This window comes from Berghia stephanieae, chromosome 6 (assembly GCF_034508935.2).
Source record: "Berghia stephanieae isolate SIO BIC M18660-M18661 chromosome 6, UCSD_Bste_1.3, whole genome shotgun sequence".
Taxonomy (NCBI): domain Eukaryota; kingdom Metazoa; phylum Mollusca; class Gastropoda; order Nudibranchia; family Aeolidiidae; genus Berghia; species Berghia stephanieae.
Genome location: NC_088365.1, coordinates 33,152,869 through 33,178,623, shown reverse-complemented (window position 1 = coordinate 33,178,623; position 25,755 = coordinate 33,152,869). Strand labels below are relative to the sequence as shown.

The 25,755-nt window shown below is 35.0% G+C and overlaps 2 protein-coding genes across 2 annotated transcripts; one reads left to right on the top strand and one right to left on the bottom strand.

Annotated features, from left to right (window-relative positions):
* Nucleotides 1-1,339: 1,339 nt before the first annotated feature.
* On the bottom strand, nucleotides 1,340-5,336 carry LOC144974904 (neuferricin-like). The gene has a single exon (XM_078918377.1). It carries the CDS (start codon nucleotides 5,221-5,223, stop codon nucleotides 4,372-4,374), a length of 852 nt encoding a protein of 283 aa, XP_078774503.1. The 5' UTR covers nucleotides 5,224-5,336; the 3' UTR covers nucleotides 1,340-4,371.
* Nucleotides 5,337-5,600: 264 nt separating this feature from the next.
* Nucleotides 5,601-23,634, top strand: LOC144974903 (HAUS augmin-like complex subunit 7). Its single transcript, XM_078918376.1, has 10 exons — nucleotides 5,601-5,737; nucleotides 14,276-14,382; nucleotides 14,519-14,595; nucleotides 17,036-17,097; nucleotides 18,023-18,108; nucleotides 18,231-18,353; nucleotides 19,023-19,107; nucleotides 19,779-19,991; nucleotides 21,610-21,697; nucleotides 22,821-23,634. Exons 1-10 carry the CDS (start codon nucleotides 5,696-5,698, stop codon nucleotides 22,940-22,942), a joined length of 1,005 nt encoding a protein of 334 aa, XP_078774502.1. The 5' UTR covers nucleotides 5,601-5,695; the 3' UTR covers nucleotides 22,943-23,634.
* Nucleotides 23,635-25,755: the final 2,121 nt, after the last annotated feature.

Genomic DNA, 25,755 nt, shown 5'->3' with positions numbered 1-25,755 from the left:
CGGCAAGAGCACATGAGTAAAGAGCCTTTTCCAAGGATTCAACCATGCACCGAGCGAGGCTCGAACCCAGGACCTCCTGGTCCGAAAGCGAGTGTCATTCCACAAGAGCACATAACAAACACATAATCCCATTAAGTGGAACACACTCAAATGTTTACAAAACAGTATTTAAAACAAAACTCCAAAAAAAATTACAGAGAGATGATGTTTTGTTTTTGTTTTTAAGGGTTTTACGGCGCTTGCTACACATTAAGGTCATATCAGCGCCAGTTAAAAGGAAGAAAATGGGAAAGTTCTAGAATTACAATTAAAGCATCCAAGAATAAGGCAGACAAAGGGGAATTGGTTAATATAGGGAACAGATGTAGATTTCAAGAGAACACTATCATTGTGCTTAGTTTGAGTTCACCTAAAAGTCTCATCTAGACGCAAGCACGGGTCCCCATTAAGAGGAATACACTCAAATGTTTACAAATCGTATATCATACATAAACAAAACATAATACAGTGCATAACAGAGAGATGATTTACAAGGGAAAAAATATCATCTCCCAAAACTATACATTTGACTGTTTCCCTCCCAGTCAGGGTATCCGGTCAGGGCCAGAACAAAACCAAGTAATCTCATTCCAAGACAAAGACAGAAAGCATGTTGGAAAACAGACATAGGGGGATAGAAGACACAGTATGTACCTCTCTGCCCACTATGGGAGGCGGGAGATCAGGAACCCCACCCAGACAGAGAGATGAATTACAAGGGAAACAAATATCATCTCCCAAAACTAATATTGTACATTGAATGCTTCCCTCTCAGTCAAAGACTCCGGCCAGGACCAGGACAAACCAAAAAATCTCATTCCAAGACAAAGACAGAAAGCAACTTGGAAAATAGAGATAAGGGGATATAAGGTACAGCGAATGACTTCCTGCCAAACATGGGAGGTCAGAGGACTCCACACAGGTGCCTAAAAAAGAAAAAAAAAGAGAAGAAAGGGACCAACATTGAAGGGGAAAACAGATAGGGAGATAGTAGACACAGCAAATGTGATCTCTCCGATATCACCATGGAAGGTCAGAAGACCCCATCCAATTACAGGGGAATAGAAGAAAGAGCAAAAGTGATCTCTCCGCCCACCATTGGAGGTCAGAAGATCCCATACAATTCTAGGGGAATATAGCACACATAGAAAGTGACCTCTCCGCCCACCATGGGAGGTCAGAAAACCCCAACCAGAAAGCTCAAGATTATATTCTGAACACAGATGAGGCTTAAAACAAATGAGACATTCAGTTCGACAAGAAAAATGCAGTCAATTAAAAACAAACAAACAAACAGACAAAACTACCATAGATCTTTATTTAATAGATGATGAAATGTTTAAGAATACCGTAGTAACAACATTAGTAGAAGTAGAAGCTCAATTCATGGCAGTACAGTAAAAAGTATATTCATGATAGTAATATATAAAATGTCATATCAAATTATTATAGAGACAATAAATAATATTACGAAACACACACACACACACACACACACACACACACACACACACACACACACACCACAAACACATAACCACACATAGTCATATAAATTAAATAGTAGACATAATAACTTTATGACATTAATACAGACACAAAAAAAAAAAAACCCCGGAGAAATTGTCAAATTTATAAAGGATACAGTGAAAAGAACAATTCTTTGCAAACAGGAATATCATAATATCATTAAGAATAAAATGTGACCCTCAGCGTCAATTTAGTATGATGTCGGAATGAATTAATGTAGATAAAGAAAACTGATTTTAAAGACAAAATAATTAGAAAAAAGGAAAAAATCAGGGTTTTTTTTGTTGTTGTTATTTTTAAAACTCAAGAAAATAAACCACGCACTTCTCGATGAAAATACCTACACAAACTCAAATTTTATTACTGTATAAACTTGAAACTGAATTATAGCATTGGGTTCACTCCGGTACAATAATTTTTTGAAACAATTAGTCACATATCATATTATAAATTATATATAAATCCAAATTATTATATTTTTTTTCCCCAATCAAAGTTATAATACATGTGTTTATAAAAATATAAAGAAAAAGAAAACAATGGTGATGATGATAATGATGATGATGATGATGATGATGATGATGATGATGATGATGATGATGATGATGATGATGATGATGATGAAACAGGAATGAAAAGAAATTAACATTTCTTAAACCTGACATACGCACACACAATCAAACAATCACAATCACCCTTAGACTTAGATACACAGAGACACATAAGACATAAATACACCACACAGACAACAATGTTCATCACGATGATGGCAGTGATGATGGCACGATGATGAGCCTCTGAAACCAGAGTGGCCAGACAATAATTTTCCAAGCATTATAATTGTATTCATTTCAAAGGCATTTATCATAGCCTACTCTTTCAGGCATAAAATGTACATGGCAGTAGACAGCATTGTTAAAATACTTAATCAAACAGAGCCCACAGTAGCAACCTGTACAATAGTATGAAATTTATGGACATTGGAGAGCATACTGTTTCAATTTACATTTTTTGTTAATCAACACATGCAAAGTTATCTATGACAAGTGGCAGAAATCTAGATTTTACAATGGGCTTAACAGATGCAACGTAAAATCATCACTCTACCGGCCGGCACAATTTTAAATTTGAATGAGACAGGCGTAACTTTTCAATGAAAATAAAAATGTGCATAACTGTTATTCAATCAGTTCGTCATTACTTCCAATTTCAATGTCACGCACCATGATGTGATGGTTGGCTACGGAGCCCCCCCCCCCCCCCCCCCCCCCATCCTGTCCCCGACACACACACACACACACACACACACACACACACACACACACACACTGTGTAACATTAATAAGGTAAATAAAAATAAAATTCTCTTTAACCATCCCCATGTGTAAATTTGTCTTAGGTTTTAGTCAAAAGGAAGACTGGAATGACCAGATGCCAGCCGCAGCGCAGTGCTGCAAATTGAGCTTGGGAGAGGTGGCTTGTTGACATCTTCATAAGATAGTGAATATTCAAACTAAATATATTTCGGGTATGAAGCAAAGACTATACAGCTGAGACACACTGACCCCCCCCCCCCCCCCCACCCCCATCCCCATAAAAAATCATGGAAATATACGGTTTCCTCTAACATTTTAGCATGTCCTGAGGAGTTCGAGGAAACCGTGCTGGAGTGTATATCTATCCATACAACACAATAACATTTACAACATTTGAGTGACTATGCAATATGAATGAAATCATAATGTGTCCCATTCCCATCATTTATATAAGGATTAAGAATCATGTGAATTTTTGCTTTACCTATATCTAATCTTTTATTTTTAAGCCAAAAATATTGTTGCCTTCTGACATACACTAAAAATTGCTGACACAATAGAGATATTTTTTTTTTAATCATTAAAGTCAGTGCACCATAATTCCTGCATTATGCCATTCCATAGAACCTGGTTTCCTAAGAGAAAAAATTTAAAAAGTAACATTTTTGTTCCGATATCAAATACCACCAGTATTATTTTTAACTAATTCCTGATTTCACACAAGGGAGAAATGATAAGGCATAGTACTATACTGCTTTAAAAAGTACAGTCTTAAGCCACTGAACAAAAGAAGAACTGCAATTAGTAATTTTGCTAGGGTAAACCTTTCAAGACCGAAACAGCCCAAAATCCATAATATAATATATTGCTGTCAATAAAACTGGCTTTTAATGGATTTCCCTGATCTCGATGTGGCTCGCAAATGGAAAATAATCATGTTGTGATGTGGTTTATAAATATTGATTTATTAGCTATTTCGCTCATTATAGCTCCTAAAATTCAGATAGGTATTGATATCAGCTTATTCAGACTTCTCTAACCCTTCTTACTCTTGTTGTACACATCGACATTCTAAAAATTGTCATTGTGCAAAACAAATATCATAATCTTTCCATTTAGATACATGTACAAACATGTAAATTAAATCAGTTGTAGGTCTCGACTTGTTTGAGATTTCCATGCTGCACTGTCATTAAAGAATATCAAAAGAATATGATAACATTAATTATTGGTTAAGCTTGATGATTTAAGTAATACAATCAAATTAAAAAGAAGGAAGCGAAATAAATTGTAGATTATAATAAGATAATTAATTTTTTGATCATTAAATCAATTCAAATGCTTTATGACAAAATGGCAGGCTAAAAATATGAAATCATTTCTTGCAAAAACAGAAACTGGCTGCAGGTTATTGTTTTATTTATTTATTATTTTTTTTATGTCATTACGATCATTACCTTGGCACAGAGTAATTACAAATCACAAGTTATTGGTTATTCAAAACACACGACTTTGAATCAGGTTCACATCCAGGATAAAGATGTAAATTTGGATTATCAAGATCCCCATTGTTTTTATGGTTTTTGCTGTTGGGATTATGCGAAGGCGGTCCCGTTTCTCTGATGCATGCACATCGTGGTTTTGACGTACCTACTGTGTAGTACATTCTTGGCACTCCTTCCCAATTTCTTTCGATTCCACCGCTTAATTTTGTGCACCATACACGACTACCACTGTTTTGACTCCATTCAGAATTACAAGGGGGGAAAAGCTGCCTGTCGTTTTCAAGCAACTCTTTTTCCTTGTTTGCAATGTTCAGCTTTTCTTTGTACAACTGCATCATATCAGTTTCCTTACCGTTGTTGTCATAAAAAGAACCCTCAACAACACCTATATGGGAATAATCTTTTTCATAAAAAGATCTCCAACCGTCCAATGAAAGGATTTGAGATTCTGACAAGTCACTGATGTCATCAACTAATCCAAATTCATCAAAATCCCCTGTTACAAATGCCTTGGATCCGTCGATACCAGCGAAAAACTCATAACCCCCTCCCGGGCCATAGTGTCTTCTTCCCCTTGAGACATCAAATACATTGCCCGCTATTGCTAGATAAACCTCCCCACCGTTTTCACCCTTGTACTGTGAAAGTTCTTCTTTCGTGAACACTTTACCAGAGCTTTTGACAGGCGCTGACACTGACAGGTTGAAATTTTGCAATATGTTGTTCAAAATATTTTTTGTGGTTATCCTTATGGGATTCATGCAGTCTAGACTGAAGAGACCTGCTAAAACAAGAATGGCAAGTGAGAAAAATGATATCGCTTTTATCACCATTGTCTTTCAGTTTCTATCAGTGTAATACGAATCAATTTTTGTCTCGAATTTGTGATTGAAAATTGAAAGCGAAACAAGCCGGAAGATGATGAATGAAGCTAATATTATTTAGACCCTATTATTTTGTAAACAAAAGCTTGACCTATGACCTTGTTATTGCCAGAATGGATTATAATAAAAACATAAAAGACTGCTAATGTCATCTTTTCCTTCTTCTTTTTATCTCACAAACCCTTGTGCATCAGTAAAATATAATTAAAAACCAAAACTAGACCAAGAATTCAGAACAAATAATTCAATGACTACTTTTGTAGATACCCAAGTAATGTGAGTTTTTGAATGCTTATATCTGAATAAAAAACCTGGCAATTTCAGTGAATAGAACTCATTTGAACTCAACATTAAATTAGGTCTGCTCTTTACACTTTCACTTTTTCAATTCCAAAATGAAAACAAACCACGAAATCAAACCATGACGTCTAGTCCAATCAAGCGATGGAGAGATAGTTTAGATGTGAGTTTTGCTAATATAATACGCATTTAGCGCTAATTTTATAACAGTTTTTGGGGGGTGCAGAACATAGGAACGATACCCAAACTGGCGCTGATGCAAATCAACTTTCGGAGTGTACTTTGGTAAACGTCCATTTGGCCCTCCAGCAGGGAGCCGATAAATGGCCTAGTGGCTGTGACCCGATTTTTTTGACTTTTGAGTGATGGGTCTCAGAAAAAGTTCCATAGATTTTTTGTTTATGGATGGATTTTAATGATTGATGTCTTATTTTATTCAGGAGAAATTACTCTATCGTTTGGTGTAGTTTATTTTAAAATCAATGACAATTTAGCATAACTTTTGATTATGGATAAAATAGGGTATAATTTAGCTTTGGATGATAATTAAAAGATTAGAACTTGGTAAATCAAAATTTCATGCTGGCACGTTTATTTAACATCTTAACTTTTTTATAAAATTAAATTCAGGGCAAAGTTGTATACCGCATCCATGAAATTCGTTCCAGTAAAATCCTTACTCAAATCTTAGCGGCCATTTTAGACCAGTTTTGAAATCCAAATGGTGGTTACTACCGGAAATGCAACAATTTTCAGGTCACAAAGTCCGTCAGTAAATAACAAAGGCAAATAGAAGACCATTTTTCAGCCTTTAAACTAACATAACTTTTTTTCTGCTTATCTGATTTTCACAATTTTGGTATCATTAGAATCGTGTTGAAAAGCACTTTAAAATGATATAGGTTTCATTGAGCTCAATCCAATTTGAATTTTTTACCAAAGTACCTCGGGCGACGTACACTTACACTTACACGGTAACTTTAGGCAGTTTAGTGAGCGGCTGTCATTATCCCCAGAGACTTGTCTGGGGATATTGAAAATTCGTTATCCTCAGACACATATTTGAAACTCCGCTCTTTTAAACAATTATCCACATTCCAGAATATGGAATGTTTCCAAATGCACATGGAAATAAGGAAAGTTAATAAAATATCTATAACATTTTTATATAGATATAGATATATTTAAAAAAAGAGGTGGGGAGGAGGATGGATGGGACATTTATCCCTTGCAACGTTCTGTAAAAAGAAGACGGAATTAAAAAAAAAAAAAAAAGTGGCGGAACCAGGATTCGAACCCACAACGTCGATTCTGGTAAAACTTCCAGGGCAGACGACTAAACCATTCGGCTATGACACCCACTTCGAAGTCAACGCATATTGTGTATATGTAGTAACAACTGATTTAATGTTGGTTAATTTTATGTTTTTATAGATATTTTATTAACTTTCCTTATTTCTATGTGCATTTGGAAACATTCATATTCTGGAATGTGGATAATTGTTTAAAAGAGCGGAGTTTCAAATATGTGTCTGGGGATAACGAATTTTCATTATCCCCAGACAAGTGTCTGGGGATAATCACAGCGTTAGTGAGCAGCAGCAGTGGGAGTCAAATTGTGACCCAACTCGCCCATAAGAAAGTTGTGACTGGAAATTACTGTTCGCTTTTACTAAAAGTTTTGGGGGGTTCAATTAAAGATGCATAACTTCGTTATAAAGAGGAATATCGCAGATATTTAAACGTTTATGTACTGTTGTTTTTTTTTTGGTATTTAGCCACCCAAGTACTGTTATAAATACGCTACTCGATACTACTCTTGCACAAACTAAATGGTGGTCGTGGATGATCAAAACAATGGTCTTATTAGGAAAGTTTAAACTTTACTTACTTACTTACTTATCCGAACCAGCGACCACCTGAGCTCTAGCCCTTCGGTCTTGTGCCATGACGTAGAAGTTAGATGTCTTTTGTAGTTGTTCCAGGTGACTATAAAGTGTGTTACTGATGCTTGGATTTGGTGGGAGGAATGTGCATCTCAGGTCTTCAAGAGGTTGACATTCAAGCAAGTGGTGTGTTACTGTTTCATTGGGGTGTTGACATAGGGGGCAGGAAGGGGATGTGTCTTTTGTAATTTTGCTTAAATGGTTGTTGTGTTCTTAGTTGAAAGAAGTTTAAACTTTGACTAATCTATAATGGTTTGTATATGCTTCTATATGATGACAAATTGAATAAATAAACACATGACAAAAGATCAACGGTGAAAATACAAATCGGAAGAAGACTTGGGATGTAGTAGCTTATGGAAGGTCTCCCATTATTTTCGTTACTAATCCGGGCACCTAGCCTCAGAATCAACGTACACGGTAACCTTGAATCTCGCCTTTAATGGGTTAAATTGTATTGTTTGATTTAAAAAAAATAATACACGTACACACACACATACAGAGCGAGGTCCATCCATTGCTTGTATTGTAGCGGCAAACCAGTTACCGGAGCTGCCGTGTACGTAGATCCTGAGGCTAGGTGCCCGGTTACCATGTGCGTAGACACTGCCATTCATGCCAATCACTTTCACTTTTCAAATACTGAGTGGTTTCCTTACTCCGACTGCACTCCACCCGAACTACAAAAAGTCTCCCGTGGCTCAAATTCCAATGTGTATGTGCTATCAACAGATTATTGGCAGACTTGATGCAAATCAAAATAACAATTATAGTAACACTATCAATATGTAGTCTTAACCCGCGCTTTTACTTTTATATAAAGTGTAGTGTAGAGTAAAGGCTGCAGGTATTCGGACTTGAGTCTGAATAGTCTCCCGTGGCTATTCGGACTCAAATTCCAATGCACAAGTGCAATCAACCGGCCTTTCAAAAGCTCCTATATCCCCAGTATTCTTTTTTTAAAATAATATTCTAGTAGGAGGTTTGGGAGGGGGGAAACTTTTTTAAAACCCTCTACTAGAACATTATGTAAAAGAAAAAGAATACTGGGGATGTAGGAGCTTTCAGAAGGCCTCCCAATCAACCGACTATTCAGACTCAGCCTGAATAGTCTTCCATGGCAGTATATTTTTTGCTTGTTTGTTTGTTATTGTTGTTTGTTTTGTTTGTTTGTTTTTGTTGTTGATTTTAAAATTTTTATTATTTTAATCATTGATAATTGCATAAAATTAATGCAAAACAAAATTACGATTGTAGTAACTATCAACCCGCGTTATTGTACAAGAAAGACAAAATCATGGATCAATTGGAAGTCCAGATTAAATAAAAAGAAAAGAGTTAAAACTCTTCAAAAGAAACAAAAGTCAGTTAAAGTAACTGTGGTATAAAGGAAAAGCTTTTTTAACAACATAAAACAATGTCCAAATAAAATCAGGACAAAAATAGATAATTATAAAATTACATATTCTGATAGTGTGAGACAGGCAACACTCCTATAATCCAAAGTAGGGGTTTGAGCTGAGTCAGAGTCAGTGTGATATGGGTGAGCTCTTTTTCCTGTTCTTTCTCACTCCCACCCTCTGCCTACTGCCCACATTGTGTTGTCCTCCCCTCTGTATGCATTAGAGTTTGAGTCCGAATGGACACAGGTGACTATTCAGACTCTAGTCCGAATTGCCACTTCAAAAAATAAAATCAATGATCATTTGGAAGTGGAAGTCCAGTTAGAAATTAAAAAGAAAAGAGTTAAAACTCTTCATAGTCAGGGCTGAGAATTTTCTGCCTAAAGGCGGATTTCCGCCTAAATGGTGGTTTATCTCCGCCCATCACCATCACTATTCCGCCTTTTAAAAAGGCTCACCACAACCACTTCATCAACATCCCTATCACCACTACTTTTACAACCACCACCTGTACTACAACAACCATTACATCATCATTCCTATCACCATTACTACTACAACCATCACCACATCGTCATCCCTACCACCACCACCACCACCACATCATCATCCCCACCACCACTGCTACTACCTACAACCACCACCACATCATCATCCCTAGCACCACCACCACTACAGCTACAACCACTACTACTACAACTACCATCACATCATCATCCCTACCACCACTACTACAACAACCACCACCACATTATCATTCCTACTACCAATACAAATACATCCTCCACCACCACATCATCCCAACTATCACTACTACAACCACCCCACATCATCCCTACCACAACTATTACAACCACCACCACACCATCATTCCCAACACCTCTACAGCTACAACCACCATATCATCATCCCTACTGCCATCTTTTCTTACTACTACAATATGTTGTAATTACACTCTCAACTTTTGAAATTCCTCCAAGTGGTGTCAGAAATTATTGCGATACACATTTTTGATTGCATATCAGTAAATTTTTAATGAAATTCAAATTTATACGTTATTGTCGCATAGATAGGTCTTGAACTCCATTTTTGTGACCAGTCATTCTCACCCCTGAACCATCATGACATCATCACCATCTCTACCACAACTACGACAGCAACTATCACATCATCATCAGTAACACCATCTCCACAACCACATCATCACTGCCCTCATTGTAATCAGTACCACCTCTAGTGCAAGCACCACTATCACATCATCTTCCTGGTGGGATCTTGTGACTTGCATGGATCAGAGTTGCTTTTCTGCCTTTGTCTTGGCTTGATCCTTTTCCTGGCCGGATTCATTGGCACGGAGGGAAACAATTAAATGTATAGTCGTTTTTGGGAGATGATATGTTTGTCCTCGTATATCATTTCTCTTTTGTGTGACGTTAGATTTGTCATTCTAAATTTTGTATTTTTCTCTCATAAGGATTATGTGCTTTTGTCTTGGTGAGACTTTTAGGTGACCTCAATCTAACTACATTGATAGTTTGATCTTGGCGTCCGTTTGTGAGCCCTATTTGAACCAGTCACTTTTTCTCCGGTGCTTTTGATCTTACTTAAATCCGCTGAAATGACCTACAAACATATACACGTGCACACAAAAATCAATAAAGTTCACTCAGTTCTTAAGTCTCGTTAATTTTTCACTTTCATTTTTCTGTACTCATCTTTGAGATCTCTCTCTCTCTCTCTCTCTCTCTCTCTCTCTCTCTCTCTCTCTCTCTCTCTCTCTCTCTCTCTCTCTCTCCTCTCTCCCCTCCTCTCTCCCTCTCTCTCTCTCTCTCTCTCTCATCTTCTCTCTCTCTCTCTCTCTCTCTCTCTCTCTCTCTCTCTCTCTCTCTCTCTCTCTCTATCTCTCTCTCTCACTCAAATCAGTAAAGTGCACCCAGTTCTTTAGCCTCGATAAGTTTTCACTTTTCATTGTCATGTACTTAACAATGATACACACACACACACACACACACACACACACACACACACACACACACACACACACACACACAGAGGATTCAATTAAAATGTTAATTTCCTGGCAATTGCCAATATGAAACATACGTTAACTTAATATTTACGATTAACAAACAAAGCAATTAACAATTAAATTCACTCAGTACTTTAATCTCGGTAAGTTTTTCACTTTAATCTCTCTGTACCTATCACTATATTCACTTTGCGCAGTCTCTCTCTCTCTCTCTCTCTCTCTCTCTCTCTCTCTCTCTCTCTCTCTCTCTCTCTCTCTCTCTCTCTCTCTCTCTCTCTCTCTCTCTCTCTCTCTATCTATCTATCTCTCTCTCTCTCTCTCTCTCTCTCTCTCTCTCTCTCTCTCTCTCTCTCTCGCTCGCTCGCTCACTCACTCACACACACACACACACACACAAACACACACACACCTGGGTGGGGTTCCTGACCTCCCATAGTGGGCAAGGGGGTACATACTATGTCTTCTATCCCCTTATATCTATTTTCCAACATGCTTTCTGTCTTTGTCTTGGAATGAGATTACTTGGTTTTGTCCTGGCCCTGGCCAGAGTCCTTACTGGAAGGGAAACAGTCAAATGCACAGTTATTGTTTTGGGAGATGATATTTTTTTCCTTGTAAATCATCTCTCTGTTATGTATTATTATATTTGTTATTTTGAATGTATAATGTAAGCATTTGAGTGCATTCCTCTTTGTGCCCGGATGAGAGTTATAGGTGATCTCAAACTAAGTACATTGGTCGTATGCTCTTGGAATCTACATCTGATCCCTTTTTGTTCCGTTCACCTGTGTCTTACTTTTTCTTGGGTGCTTTAATTGTAATTCTAGAACTTTTTACTATCCAATTTTCTTCCTTTTTACTGGCGCTGATATGACCTTAATGTGTTGCAAGCGCCGTAAACCCTTAAACAACAACCACTACTACATCCTAACCACCACTACTACAACCTCCTCCTACACAACAATATCACCACCACCACTTCTGCAACCACCACAACCACATACATTATCATTACTGCCACTACTACAACAGCCACCATCATATCATTATTACCACCACACCTACCATTCATTTTAATATTTTATACGTCATAAATTGGTTTTGGAACTTTACTTGATTTGAAACAAAGGGTATTAGGATGATTATAGATCTCAATAGATTATATTTTGTTTGCAGAAATTCCTGTTTAAGCATTGAAATTGTTCGGAATTGTTTCTGAAATTTACGTGAGCCAAATTTTAAGTTGGCATCTCTAGTCAACTTGAAACAATGGGATGTGGGCATTAGTGAATCTGTGAATATGGGAGATGTATGTGGCGACTACCACTACTACTACAACTATCATCACATCATCATCCTCACCACAACTACTACTACCACCACCACATCATTATCCCTACCACTACCATTACTACAACCACCATGTTATAATTACACTTTCAGTTTTTGAAATTCCTCCGAGTGATGTCAGAAATTGCTGGGAGACACATTTTGGATTGCATCACAATAACTTTTAATGAAATTTAAAGGTATAGGTTATTTTTGCATGGATGGTTCTTGATTTAAGCGCTGAAAAATTTCCTCCCTTTTAGTGACCAGTCATTCTCACCCCTGATAGTATAGGTAACAAAAGTCAGTCAAAGTAACTTGAGGATTCCACAAGCCAGATTTCGCCATTTACGTTTACAAAGGAAATTTGGTCAAATTCAAAATCATTAAAAATAAAAGTGAGGGTATCTAGTACAGGGAATTCAAGGGTTTTCAGAATAGGGGTAGAGACTCTTCCACTTCCTTTAGTAACTAAAATAATGTTAGAGTTACCTACCCTTGGTTTTCAGGGAAATTTCATCAAATATGGTTGGAGTCATATTATTTCATGTAACAGATATGTTGTTACAACCAAAGAAATAAAATAGATTTTATTATCCTATTCTCGTGATCATCTGGTGATTATGATAATAAATAGCACTGGATAGAACATCATTTCAGGATAAAATTGCAATAGGCATATTACTCAAATATCACGTTTTTCATGTGGAAAACATCCCCTTAAAATTAAAATGCAGACCTTTTGAGGAACTTTAAGGTACCCATGATAATGAAATATATATGGAGGGGGGAGGGGGGGGGGACCTTTATCCCTCTCTTTCTCTCAATAGTTGGGTTGTCATATTTGACTAATAGAACTTCTTACCATAAGTTGAAATTCTACAGACCTTTAAAATGTGAATACAATGGAAAACGGATATATTTATTGCTAATCCAGTGACAAGGGCACAGCTTCAGGTAGATTTGCTTTCTTGTAAATCAATAGAATACATCTAAAGTGCAGCACATAAATCTTGAACAAGTAGGGACCGGGTCCGTTCATTCAAGATTTACGTGTTGAGTATTTTACAAAAAATATGAAGAGGAATGTCAGTGTCAGGGGGGTAAACATGATAATTTAGGTAAGGTCCCGTTTTAATGAGGTGTAGCCCATTATAATGAGGTGTAGCTTTTAATGCGCCTTCTTTAATTCAACAGCAGGTGGAATAATGCTCCCCTTTACTTGTGCAGCGATAAGAAGACAAAGCTGCCATGTCCCATCATTGATTACACAATCAGCATACCTATTTACTAGCATTCCTCACTTCTCGCCTCTCTTCTCACCCCATCTGCACCACACCTAATCACTTTGATTTTAATACATAACAGTAACAGTAACAGCCTAAGGACAACACTGCCTCTCTAGACTTTTACTGGTATTGGTACACATTTAATAGATTGAGGCATGGCTTACATGAAAATGATCAAACATGCTTCTTGCACCTCCCCCCCCCCTCCCCCTCCACACATACACTTACTATGCACATGCATGCTCGTAACACATTAACCAACACAGTTAACGCCACATAGAGGCAAAATAATTTTATCAAGAATATGAAAGTTAACGTCCAGTTTGTTTGAGATTTCCGTGTAAAACCCTCTGATAGTGTGCCAGATTTTTGTGTTGCCAGTACTATGAAAATTGAGGGATTAAAACAGGGAATTGAGTCGTGTTCGAGATTTATTTTGTATGCATGTAGAACATACCCTCTAGTCAAAATATCAAATAGGATGCTGACTGATTTCAAAATTAAATGCCCAGTCTTTTAGGCGTAGAATTCCAAAATATCAAATGACAACCATGTTCAGATAACACTACAAACTACTGTCAACTGCCAATCTATTTTTCACCTTGGATATCCTTACAAATTAACCACTGACCCTTCACAATTGCTGACTGTATGGGAGAACGGGTCTCTGACAATCTATGCAACCTTTCATATCTACCTTAACAGATCCTCCAGTGTCCATTCACAGAAGGTCTCAGCAATGAAGAAATATCTCATCTTTTACTAACTGAAAGTGAAGAGCGACTTGAAATCTTGGAATGGCTTTTATTGCTGTGAGTATTTTTATTTACAATAGTTTTTTAAACTTTTTTTTTTTTAATACAATAATACAACAGTTAAAAACTAGAATTGGAAGACATTGTTATTTCCATTTTGCTTGCTTTTAAGGCTACACATCTTTATTCACAGGTACCAGCCAAGTTTCATTGAGATTTTAGAGCCTTCTAGTAGAAAGACAGGAAGAGTTATCAAGTTAAGAATTGAAAGTATGGAAAAATTTGTTTTCTCTTGTGTTGTTTTGCTTTCGTTTTTAGTAATCTGAAGTTAATATATTCAAATTTTGATTGAATCAATATTATACTATGCTGTGTTATTAATACTAAGTTAGCAGATATATGATTTGGGGCATAACGATGGAAAACCTTTTCATTGATTTTTAATAACAAATTAAACAATTGAATACTGCTAAGAAATCAATCTTCATAGCATGAGATATGCAATTCTTAACTTAAAATGAAAGCATGCTACCTAGTAATTTAAATGCGTATTAAATCATCACTTTTTCAACTCATGCAAAGCATGGATTATGGATAAAGATACCTGGAAAAGATTAGTAGAACTGGTGTTAAAAATATCAAATACATTGTGAAGCAGATATTGACAACGATTATATCGACATCACATCGAAATCCCATTTTATTTTCTATATAATATTGATAAATAAAGATCTTGTACATTTTTACCAGAAGACGGTTATATTGATATAACAATCTAATGATTTTGGCAATAATTGGTCTTTAGAAAAAAGCAAGAATAGAATTTGTAATTGGCTAATGACACCAGGTGTATCATCATTAATTAGAACCTTGACGACAGAGGTGAGATCTCAGTTGACACTATTGTTGCTGATGTGATGAGAATGCTTGGTGCAAAGTCAGATAAACATGATAGTAAGTACATCATTGGAACCAATATCCATCCATGTCACTACAGCAGCTATTAAGATCCTATTCAGCTTTGCACAACTCCTGAGGGCGCTTCCTTATTCAATGTCATTGCTAGTGATGGGGATAGGTTTTATAAAATGATTCAATCAAGTGAAAAGTCCTAAATTTCAAAATCGGGTCTTCTAAGGGCCACTAAATCATACAGATTAACTTTCCTTGTATCTTGCATTTTCCATTTTTTGGAAAGACTGATATATCGACATTACGTCTGTATCAACATTTTACAGCAGTCCCAACAATGTCATTATTTTCATCCTCAATTCGTTGTGCCCAAAACCTGTGCATGATGACACCAGTATTGAAGTGAAAGTTGCCGGGTACGACAGTAGGTTTTTTTTTCTTATTTTTTTTTCTCTTTTTTTTTTTTTTTGTCCTGCGCTGATGCAGTCAAGTTGTGTGAGTAGGTGTTCAGTAAGGCAAGCAAAGTGGGCGAAAGTAAGATGTGTGATTGATGAGGGAATGATTATTTAAGTTCTCTACTTTTCTCAGGACAAATGTTGTCAGCCCCTAACTGCTATAAAAGTTGTCATGCCTTAATGTTTAATGCAATGATCAATTGAGTTTTGTTTGAGAAAGGAGCAATTTTACATGATGAGGAATGTGAACATGTCGTCTGTTAATAGGGTGTCGGATTTAGTTACTGTCAAGATGATACAAGTTACAAATAAATTTGTTTGCAATTTTTTACGATGAGCAAAGTGGACAGTAATTTCGTGAGAGCAGAGAATATTGTATTTGTGTCAAATCAAAAAGACAACAATTGCAATTTTGATCCTTTTCAAAGATATCCCATCTGAAAACATAAAAGAATATACTCGTCCCAACTAAAACATTTAATTCTGTTAAAATCAGAGAAAAACAAGAGGGTCAAAACACAAAGGTTGTTGTCTCAGTTGATGCAGAAGAGATGTCAAAACCATTGCCAACCCTCTTGAAGCCTTATCACTGCTGTCTGTACACTGACAATATTACCATGTTTTCCCTTATTTTGTCCAGAAATGCTTACTATAAGCGCTGCTTTCTGTTTCCTCTAGGTAGGTTAATGCAAGCAAATAAGTGAATGGCGACGATTGTGAAAATACAGATCATTTTTAAATGGGGCTTGGCTGATTGACACATTTGTTCACTAAATATTTTAGTTGTTTCATTATTATTCTTAGTTTGAAAAGCCCCATTAGCAATGATTAAGCTAGTGGCTAAGGTATTGTCTGTGTGTTATGGTATACTTTCAACTGCAATTTAACTGAGATAGATTTCTGGAAGTAAATCCTCTACCAACTGAGCTTAAATCGTAAATTGTGGGTGTCTGTCTTTCTGCATTCAGGTAAAGATATTTAATTTTGCAGTATCATCTGCGGATGTAGACTGCATGACAATTTTAGTAGACAACAAAGCTTTAAATGGTAAAGGAGAATTCTATGTACAAAGAAAGACGCACCAAGCAAATGTAAACAACCAACCAGCTACATCAAAATAATCATAAAACAAAAGATGAGCACAAATGTATATGATAGAATTACAAAGTAAAAAGCAATTATCATGATTATGATGATAATAATGATGATGTTGAGATCAGTTTTTTACCATCTTATCAAAACATTTTGATGCAGAACTTACACGAGATAATTATTTTTCAATACGTTGTTGTCTGTTTTAGATGATGTTATAGTTTTTTAAAAATCTCAACTTTTACTTCCAGGGATTTTGAAGGCTGTTGAGTGTTTATGTCTATGTCATGCTGAAGATGTTGATCTGATAAAGGTATGTAGGATGGAATCTTTTTATACCCTTAAACACACTTCACGTCTGATATTTAATGTCCTTTTTTGTTGTATGTTGAAATTATCAAGAATTATTATCAGCGTTTTATTATATTGATACAGGCTCTTGATGATCTTATAAACTCATGCAATAATCTGAACAAATAAGCAAAAGTTGATTTTTGTTTGGTTTCATTTGCATAGAGGTAAACTGTATTGTTTTTAATAACTTAGTGGGTTTGCCATTCACTTCAAACCCGTGATCCTGGATTGAGCATAAAATCAAAACACATAACTTGTAGACAATGTTGTGACTTATTCAATTACAAGTTATTGTTGTTAAGGGGTTATCTAAGATTTGAGATGTTTTACTCATCATCATCATCATCATCAGCATCATCATCATCATCATCATCATCATCTTCATCACCATCATCATCATCATTATTATTATTATCATCATTATTATTATTATTATTATTATTATTATTATTATTATTATTATTATTATTATTATTATTATTATTATTAGTAGTAGTAGTAGTAGTAGTAGTAGTAGTAGTATTTTGTGGGAAATTAAAGGCTATTACAAACAGACACTCATTTAATTTACTTATTAAACTACCATATTGTGGAATTGATCATAGATTGACATTCAATAACAAGCGCACAACGAATTTGGCATTGGACAGCCGGCCTGATGGCGATTCCCTATTTTTAAAAAAAGAATACATTATCATCATCATCATCATTAATATTATTATTATTATTATTATTATTATTATTATTATTATTATTATTATTATTATTATTATTATTATTATTATTATTATTATTATTATTATTATTATTATTATATATATATATAATTATTATATTATTGTTATTATCATCATCCTCATTTTTGATAACTTTTTTCACACCAGGGTGTGGCTCCAGTCAACAAACAAAAGATGTTTATTAACAAGTTGATAGAGTTGGCTTTGTCAAAGGAGTCCAAACAAATCAACAGGTCAGTCAACCTATTGTATGAAATAAGTTGTCCTCAGGGCACGCTTGTTCCTCTTCATTCGTCTTTTATAGAATTGGAAATCTCACCATAATTGCATATTTAAAAAAAAATGTTTTTTCCAGTCCAAGAGATGCAAGTACTTACATAGATAGATTGGCTGGCCAAGGCTTGTGTTTAAGCATTGACGACAAGATAGACCTGATTCCCAAAGATCTTAGGGTGGAGATAGACTATGATTACTCTGGGTAAGTAGCGTTTTTATACTCTTCATTGTAAAGTAGTCCTCAGAGCCATTAATCTCATGGAGCCTTGATTTTATCCCAGTTTTTATATCCTGAAGCAGACAATAGCAATTGTTTGCTATCTTTCGGATAGGATGCTGGTCTGTTGCAAAGCACTTTCCTCCAAATCCAATAGATACAGCTACCCAATCACTTCTGGGGGGACAGGGAGGTCAGAAAAAAATCTTGATTGCACCAGGAATCGATCTCAGTCCCTTTGTGTGTGAAGTGAGTGCTCTGCTAACTGACCTGTGGGGACTCCCACCCTTCAATACGCTTTTAATAAAAATGAGCACTGGATCTCTATGGATGAGATGAACCTTGTTTTTCTAGCATTAAACGAATATTAGCAATTATTCACAACTTAACGGATGCTAGCTATCATAACATAATTTTCATAAGATCTGACAGATCCAGCTACTCAATCCATGTTGAATAGACAGAATGGTCTAAAAGAAAAAAAGTCCCCAAAACATCTTGTCTTAACATAGGATCGAAACTTATCCCTTTTCTTGTGGGGTGATTTCTCTACCAACTGAGCAACTGGGATCACCTATATTTGTGATATGCCAAAATTCTAAACACTATTCATTATTGACATTCTTGAAATAATTGTTTTATTTTCATGTTTAGTCTGGATGCTTTGAAGGTGACCCAACAAGAGTGTGCTAAACAAATTGAAAAATTACAGGAAGAAATAGCAGAACTTCAGAAGAAGGTACTGTCAATATTTAATTGTCATTAAAAACTTTTTTGAACGTGGATTCCCAAACATACACTGAGGGAACATTTTAAATAGCCATCACTTTTTTCTTATGCACTTATTGGCCAAATTCATTTGACTTTTCCAAACATTTTAAGCTATAGAATAATTATCTACTTATTTCATTCATTTCTTTTACCTTTATTACACGAGGAAAATTTTATATATCTGGGTGGAATAAACACCAGGAAATACAACTCTGTGACTCATTTGGTTCAATTGTCAAAAATTGCATATGAATATAGATAAGCGGTTGTGGAACTCCCCTCAAGTTGAAGGAACTTATCAACCTTTAGGGATGGATTGTTTTTTCGGTTCTCTTAAATGACTTTTTGTTTTACAGCTGGACAATTGGCTTTTGTCTTGGATGTTTTCACTTTGTGAAAGATTAATTTTTAAAAGTGTAATTGTTGGATATCAATATATATCTGTATTATTTTATTAAAAGTTAACTTATAAATAAGAAGAGAGTCCATTCTATACATAAAATATAATTTTATTCTTTAAAATTACACACTAAATACCAGATTTCCAAACGTTTATAAACTCATGTGTTGATGCTTTTTTTCAATATTGATTTTATCCAGTTTTGTTAATTCTCTACTTTTATCTTCATAACTTTGCAGATAAATCTCAAGACCCCCAGCAACTATAAAGAGGTCAGTGCCATGAATGAGATGTTGTCATCCTCTATTCAGGACCTTGATCAACTGGCCTCTGGCTTTGTACATAGTTATGAATCCCATATTGGTGCCTGGTGTCAGAGATCAGAGTCTGACATCAATGGCGTCGGACCAGCTGCTAAACAAGTTCATACACAGCTTCAAAAATTTGTGCCTGTGAGTAATAATATAACTTTTTTGATTTATGTTATTTATGCATTATTTCACATCAGAAAACACCTCCAGACATATTTCATTCATATTTGATAATAAAACCTCTGACCCAGGTGGAATTGCATTGTCCTATCCACTCCCTCCTTTTTTTTTTTTTTTTCCTATTTCTCTTTCAGTTAAAGAATTTAATTTTTTTTTTAAGGATGACCCGCCAACCCTTCCGCTTTTGGCGGAATCATTCCTATTTTCACTCTTCCTTTTTGTTCTATTCCGCCATTGTCTCTAAAATTCCGATTTTCAAAAAATGATGATAACGGTAAGAATAATTTTTTTAAAAGAGCAAAGAGAAAGAGGGGGTGAAACGGCTGAAATTCCTATTTTTTGTCTCAAATTCCTATTTTCAGGCATTCTGATTCCACTTTTGGAATGTGAAGGGTTGGCAGGTCTGCATTTAAAGCAGGATTTCTGCCAAGAGGGATACATTTCAATGTTCACGACCGTTCATCAGGTTAGAAATTGTAAGAATCTCTTACAAAATGGAAACAATTGAGGCAAAACCGAATGGTTCCATTCCAGAACAACATCTTGTTCAACTCAACATGTTGAGATTGAGGTGATGAGTCGTATATGTAAATGAGTGAAAAATTCCTTAACTTCAATTGATATCAGTTGATTACATTTTTCTTGAAATTTTGTTATATTTTATTCTTTGTGCCATCTGTATTACGAAATATGATAGGATGAAATATGATGCAGTGATCAAAATGTTGTCTCTTCCTGATAGACATGCAGGTATATAAAGAAAATGTTTCTCATTACTCATTACTGGTGGGTTTCTAATCTCTGTACTTTACTACACACTCATATCTTGTGAGACTTCAAAATTGCAATGTATTAAGAAACAGTAAGTTAGGCAATGAGCTGTACATCTCTATTGTTGAAAATCTATGACAACTTGAAAAAGAAAAGAAAAAGAGAAAAAAGTGGCAATATTGATGAAAATGATTATTATAAACACAGTATAAATAGAATAGAGGGAGATATTCATTTTTTGTAAGAAGAAGGGACATATTTAATTCAAAATTATGGATATTAATTGGGGGTTTAAGTTACCTAGAATACTAATCACGGCTGAAAGTTTGCAGGAAAATTCTGTCATGCCAGACAATGAACTTCCAAGACTTTGTTTGTCGGTTTGAAAGATTTTTAATGGAAAGCTGGATGGATCAAGTTCTACTTGACCTCTGTCATTTGATGGCTACTGTAAAGTTTGGTTATACCATATATGATACTGCCAGGTAGTTTAGTATACTTGGATTTATTTAATTGTTGACCAGTTTTTTCTCTTTAACTCAAAGAGGTTAAGGTTTATAAAAAGTATTATGTTGCTCTTGCAGGTTTTGCTTTTTATTGGGGAATGAATTGGGTCAGTTTCAAGTTTCTGGCAATTGGGGGAACACTTTTCAGGTTTCAGACCAGTCACTTGCATTTAGTTTGGGTTTTTGTTGTTTTTTTGTTTTTTTTTGTTTAAAAAAATAATTTTTGTTGCTATTTTAATGTCTCATATCTTTTCAATTTTTCTTGCTTAAAAAAAATAATAAACAAAAAAACTACTCCCCAGTTCTTACAAGATATTGATAAACTCCGTCAACTGCATCGTGATCTAGACGACAACATCAAAGAACAGCACACACGGAAATCGGTGGAAGGTATGTAGAATTTCAAGAATTGGAGACAATTTTGATAATGCAATGGAAAGAAGTTATCTTTGTATGATTAGTTTGACTTGTTGTCCAAAGATAAAGTTAAAATTAATCTATATAATTGATTCCTTTGTTTTAAATCTGTGGAGTAAAGAATGCTGTGACGAAAGGCCATTGTTCTGTAAAATTTCATGTCAAGTTTTTTTAAAGAACTATGAAAATGATGCTAGGGTAAAAAGTTTAACAGTTTTCTTGACAGATGATTAAAAATAGAAAGACTGAAAGTATGCAGGAGTTATCTTTTTTCGTGTCGAAATGGTATAAAAAATATGTGTCACACAGCTTCATATATGATATCAAGTTGACAATTACATCATGATATAGATAAATATTTGTGAAACAAGAATGTACGAGGCATGCAAAGATATCAAACAAAAGGTTATATAAAAAGTTCTCTGAAAAAACCTTGTCAATCCAAATCCTTGAGTTAAGATGGAAACTTTTCAGGCACAATCAATGTTGTAAACCAGAAATTTTGGCCAAGAAATAATGATACACTATTTCTCTGGCCAAAGCAAACAAGCTGGGTATGATCAACAACAACATTACCGTTTACATTTGATAACGATTTGAAACAAATCAAATATGAAACCAGATTAACTTCACTAGCAGAGTTACAGATTGTTGGAGGATCATCACAAAAATAAAATGAATGGTCAAAGTTGTGAAGTGGAATAACACCGAAAGCAGAAGGCTTGAAGTTAATAAGTCAAGTGAGAGCTTTCCAGGTTGATTAAAAAAAAAAGTGGCAAAACTTCCAAAAGACAGATGGAAGGAATATAAGTGGAAATTCTTCATTTTTGAATATGAATTGCATATCTACCGTCAAATGTGGTACCTTTGCCTATTTTGGCTTTGGTTTTGTGGTTGGGTTAATTCCAATGGTAGGAAATCAAGTCTTTTAGCAAGGATAAACACTGCAACAAGGTTAAGAATACTCAAAATGCTTCAAAGCCATAGATGCAAAGTTTTCCCATGTGGTTAGATTACCCCGTTTGAGGATACAACATTGTAAAGATTATCTTGATCTAAATTGTATATAATTAATTGTGTTATTTCTTTTCCCCAGCCATCTCACTGAGAAGTAACACTACAGACAATATACAACGTTGCTTGGGTATTCTAGAGGAAAGCATACATAGAATGGAATCTGGCTTCCAATCACGATACTCTCCATCTCTTCAGTTGTAGTCATTCAGTATTATAATGATTGTATGTGTAATTAAGAAATTAAGGAGCAGGCACCAGTGCAAGATAAAGATCTGTATAAGTAATTACTGTCCTGTTATATTATATAAGTGAAAAAAAATGGGAGTAGGTATTGATGCAAGACAAATATGAAAATAATTGCGCATAGCTACTTTTGTCATACAGAAATGGCAACTCATAATTTGCCTCACCGGAATTTCAGCCATCTGTCATAGGATTTTACTTTTTTTTAGAAATTAAAACAATAGAAAAGAAAGTTCTGCCTTTTCTCAAGCTGCATCAATCATACCTTTTCAGATTTTTAAAATCGCATGGTGTTTATCGTTGATAAAAAATATGTTAATGTTGTTTTTAAAAAAAGTAAATAGAGAATAAAAGGGTGATGGGATTGTGTCGTAAAATATGGTTATGAAGAAAATAAATTGCTTGAGATTTTTAGGTCCATAGGTTCCAAGAGAGCATACTTTATCCGGGACTGTATATGATAAGGATAATGGATGAGATGTAGTTGTCAGTCTAAATTGGGATAAGAACTTCATTACAGCTATTGTGACATAATCAACTAGTGTATTATTCTTTTCGTATTGTCTCTTTTCAACTTTTTGTTAATAATTTAACTTAAAACTACACAATTTACCTTGTTGATTCTGTAAATAAACATTTTAAGTCATTTCCTTTGGCATTTTTGTTTGTCATAAGGAGCCCTATATTTTATTTCATGTGTGTATAATCTTGATTATTAAAAAAATGTAATCAACGATTTAAAAAACATCCTATTCTTTTCTTTTCTGCGGCATTTCTGGACTGGTCAACACTGCTCTTGCTATCTCTTCTATTCTCTTTTATTCTATGTTATATCATTGCTTGATGTCATGACATGAAGAGATCAGAGAAAGAACAGAAGAAAACAAGATAAAAAATGTCGGGTGTATTTTGAGCTGAATCTCGCTACTCTGGAACAGCACTTTCTGTCTGGTTGTGACTGTGAGACAGTGAGTGACTTGTGAGCGAGCAAACTGTGAACTGAGGAGGTTGATGCACTATCAAATTGTGAAGCTAATACCAATTGTTTTATAATAATTATTATGTACTTTTATAAGGCGCAGCTCATTCCCAATGGAAAGGGATCAAAACGCTTTTACAATCATGAGAGTTGGTTACACAAAAATACACAAGTTCACAATTCTAAAGGAATCGAATCTGATCAAAAGCTGAGTTAAATAAGTGAGTCATGGATGATAAATTTCTGAGAGAATATGGTTCCAGAATACGAGAAGTAAATATGTTTTCTCTCCTGCTTTTAGCCAGATGTTTGGGAGTTCCAATTTCAAGAGTTGTTTGAAGATTTCAGTTTTCTAGCTGGCCCATATACAGACACAAGATCTTGAAAATATTTTAGGTCTGTTCCTTCAGTACATTTAAACACAGTTGTTGCAGCCTTATATCTGGCCCTGTCTTTGTCAGGAAGCCAATGCGGATTGTAAAGAAGGGATATTGCCTTATCTCGTTGTTTTTGTTTGTGAATTATACTTAGAACATTGTTTTGAATAGCCTGCAATCGTTTATTTTTTTAGTGGTTCCGAATAAAAGAGAATTGTAATCTTCCAATATTTAGAGAACAATTATGGATGTAATGAGCTGATGGCATGGGTCAACTCTTAATAGATTTCAAATGCTGCTATTTCCCTTGAGATCAAACAGTAGTCTCATAATTTTTTAATTTTTGGTGTCAATTCTGAATTGAGGATAATGCCTAGATTTTACAGGTTTTTCACAGACCTGATTTTATTGCCGTCAATTTGATAGATCTGTCTATTACTTATTCAACATCTTTTTGCTTCCAATGACCAGCACTTCTGTTTTGTCACCATTCAGTTTTTCGATAATTATTTGGCATCCAAGACCCAATAACACTTATGCATCTTTTTATTATTTATAATTTTGGATGCATTTATTTTTCTATACTGATGTCATAAACTTCATTAACATCTGCGTAGATATGCGATGTTATGACTACTGATTTGACTCATTGTTTTTTTACATACTGTGAACAAAACAGGGCTCATCATTGGGCCTTGAGTATCTCCAAATTTGATCTGTCTTGGGTGGAGCCTTTTGGCCTTCCAATGCTGTCGTCTTTGTTCTGAATTGGCATTGCTCGTTTTATTTCCAGGTCCTGGCAGGAATCCTTAGCTGAGAGGGAGGCTGTTTAATGTATGATTTCTTTTTTTTTTATTTTGAGAGATGGAATTTTTTTCTTGTAAATCATCTCTCCGTAATTTTTTATTTGTATTTTCAGTTTAGAATCCATTCTTTGTAAACGTTTGAGTGTATTCCTCATCGTGGGATCCTTTGCTTTAAGATCATGTCAGAATAGAGAGGTTGATAGATTGCTCATGGAATCGTATGTTCCCAATTTCAACCAGTCCCCTTTGTATTACTATTTGTTCAGCTCTTTAATTTTAGATATCGAGCTTTCCATCATTATATTCCTTTTTTACTGTCGCTGAAATGGTCTATAAGTCTCGCAATTGCTGTAAAATCCAAACAAACAAATTTGAGATATATCGACAGTCACAATCTCAACTGGCTGATTATATATTTTCGATACTTAATTTTCTCTTGATTTTTGTTGTTGTTGTTTTCTGTGATCAAACATTGTTCTTTTTTTTTTTTTTTTTTTTTTTTTTTTTTTTTTGCTACGCTTAGCTCGAAACAGCTGTTAGTGTACAATTCTCTCTCTCTCTCTCTCTCTCTCTCTCTCTCTCTCTCTCTCTCTCTCTCTCTCTCTCTCT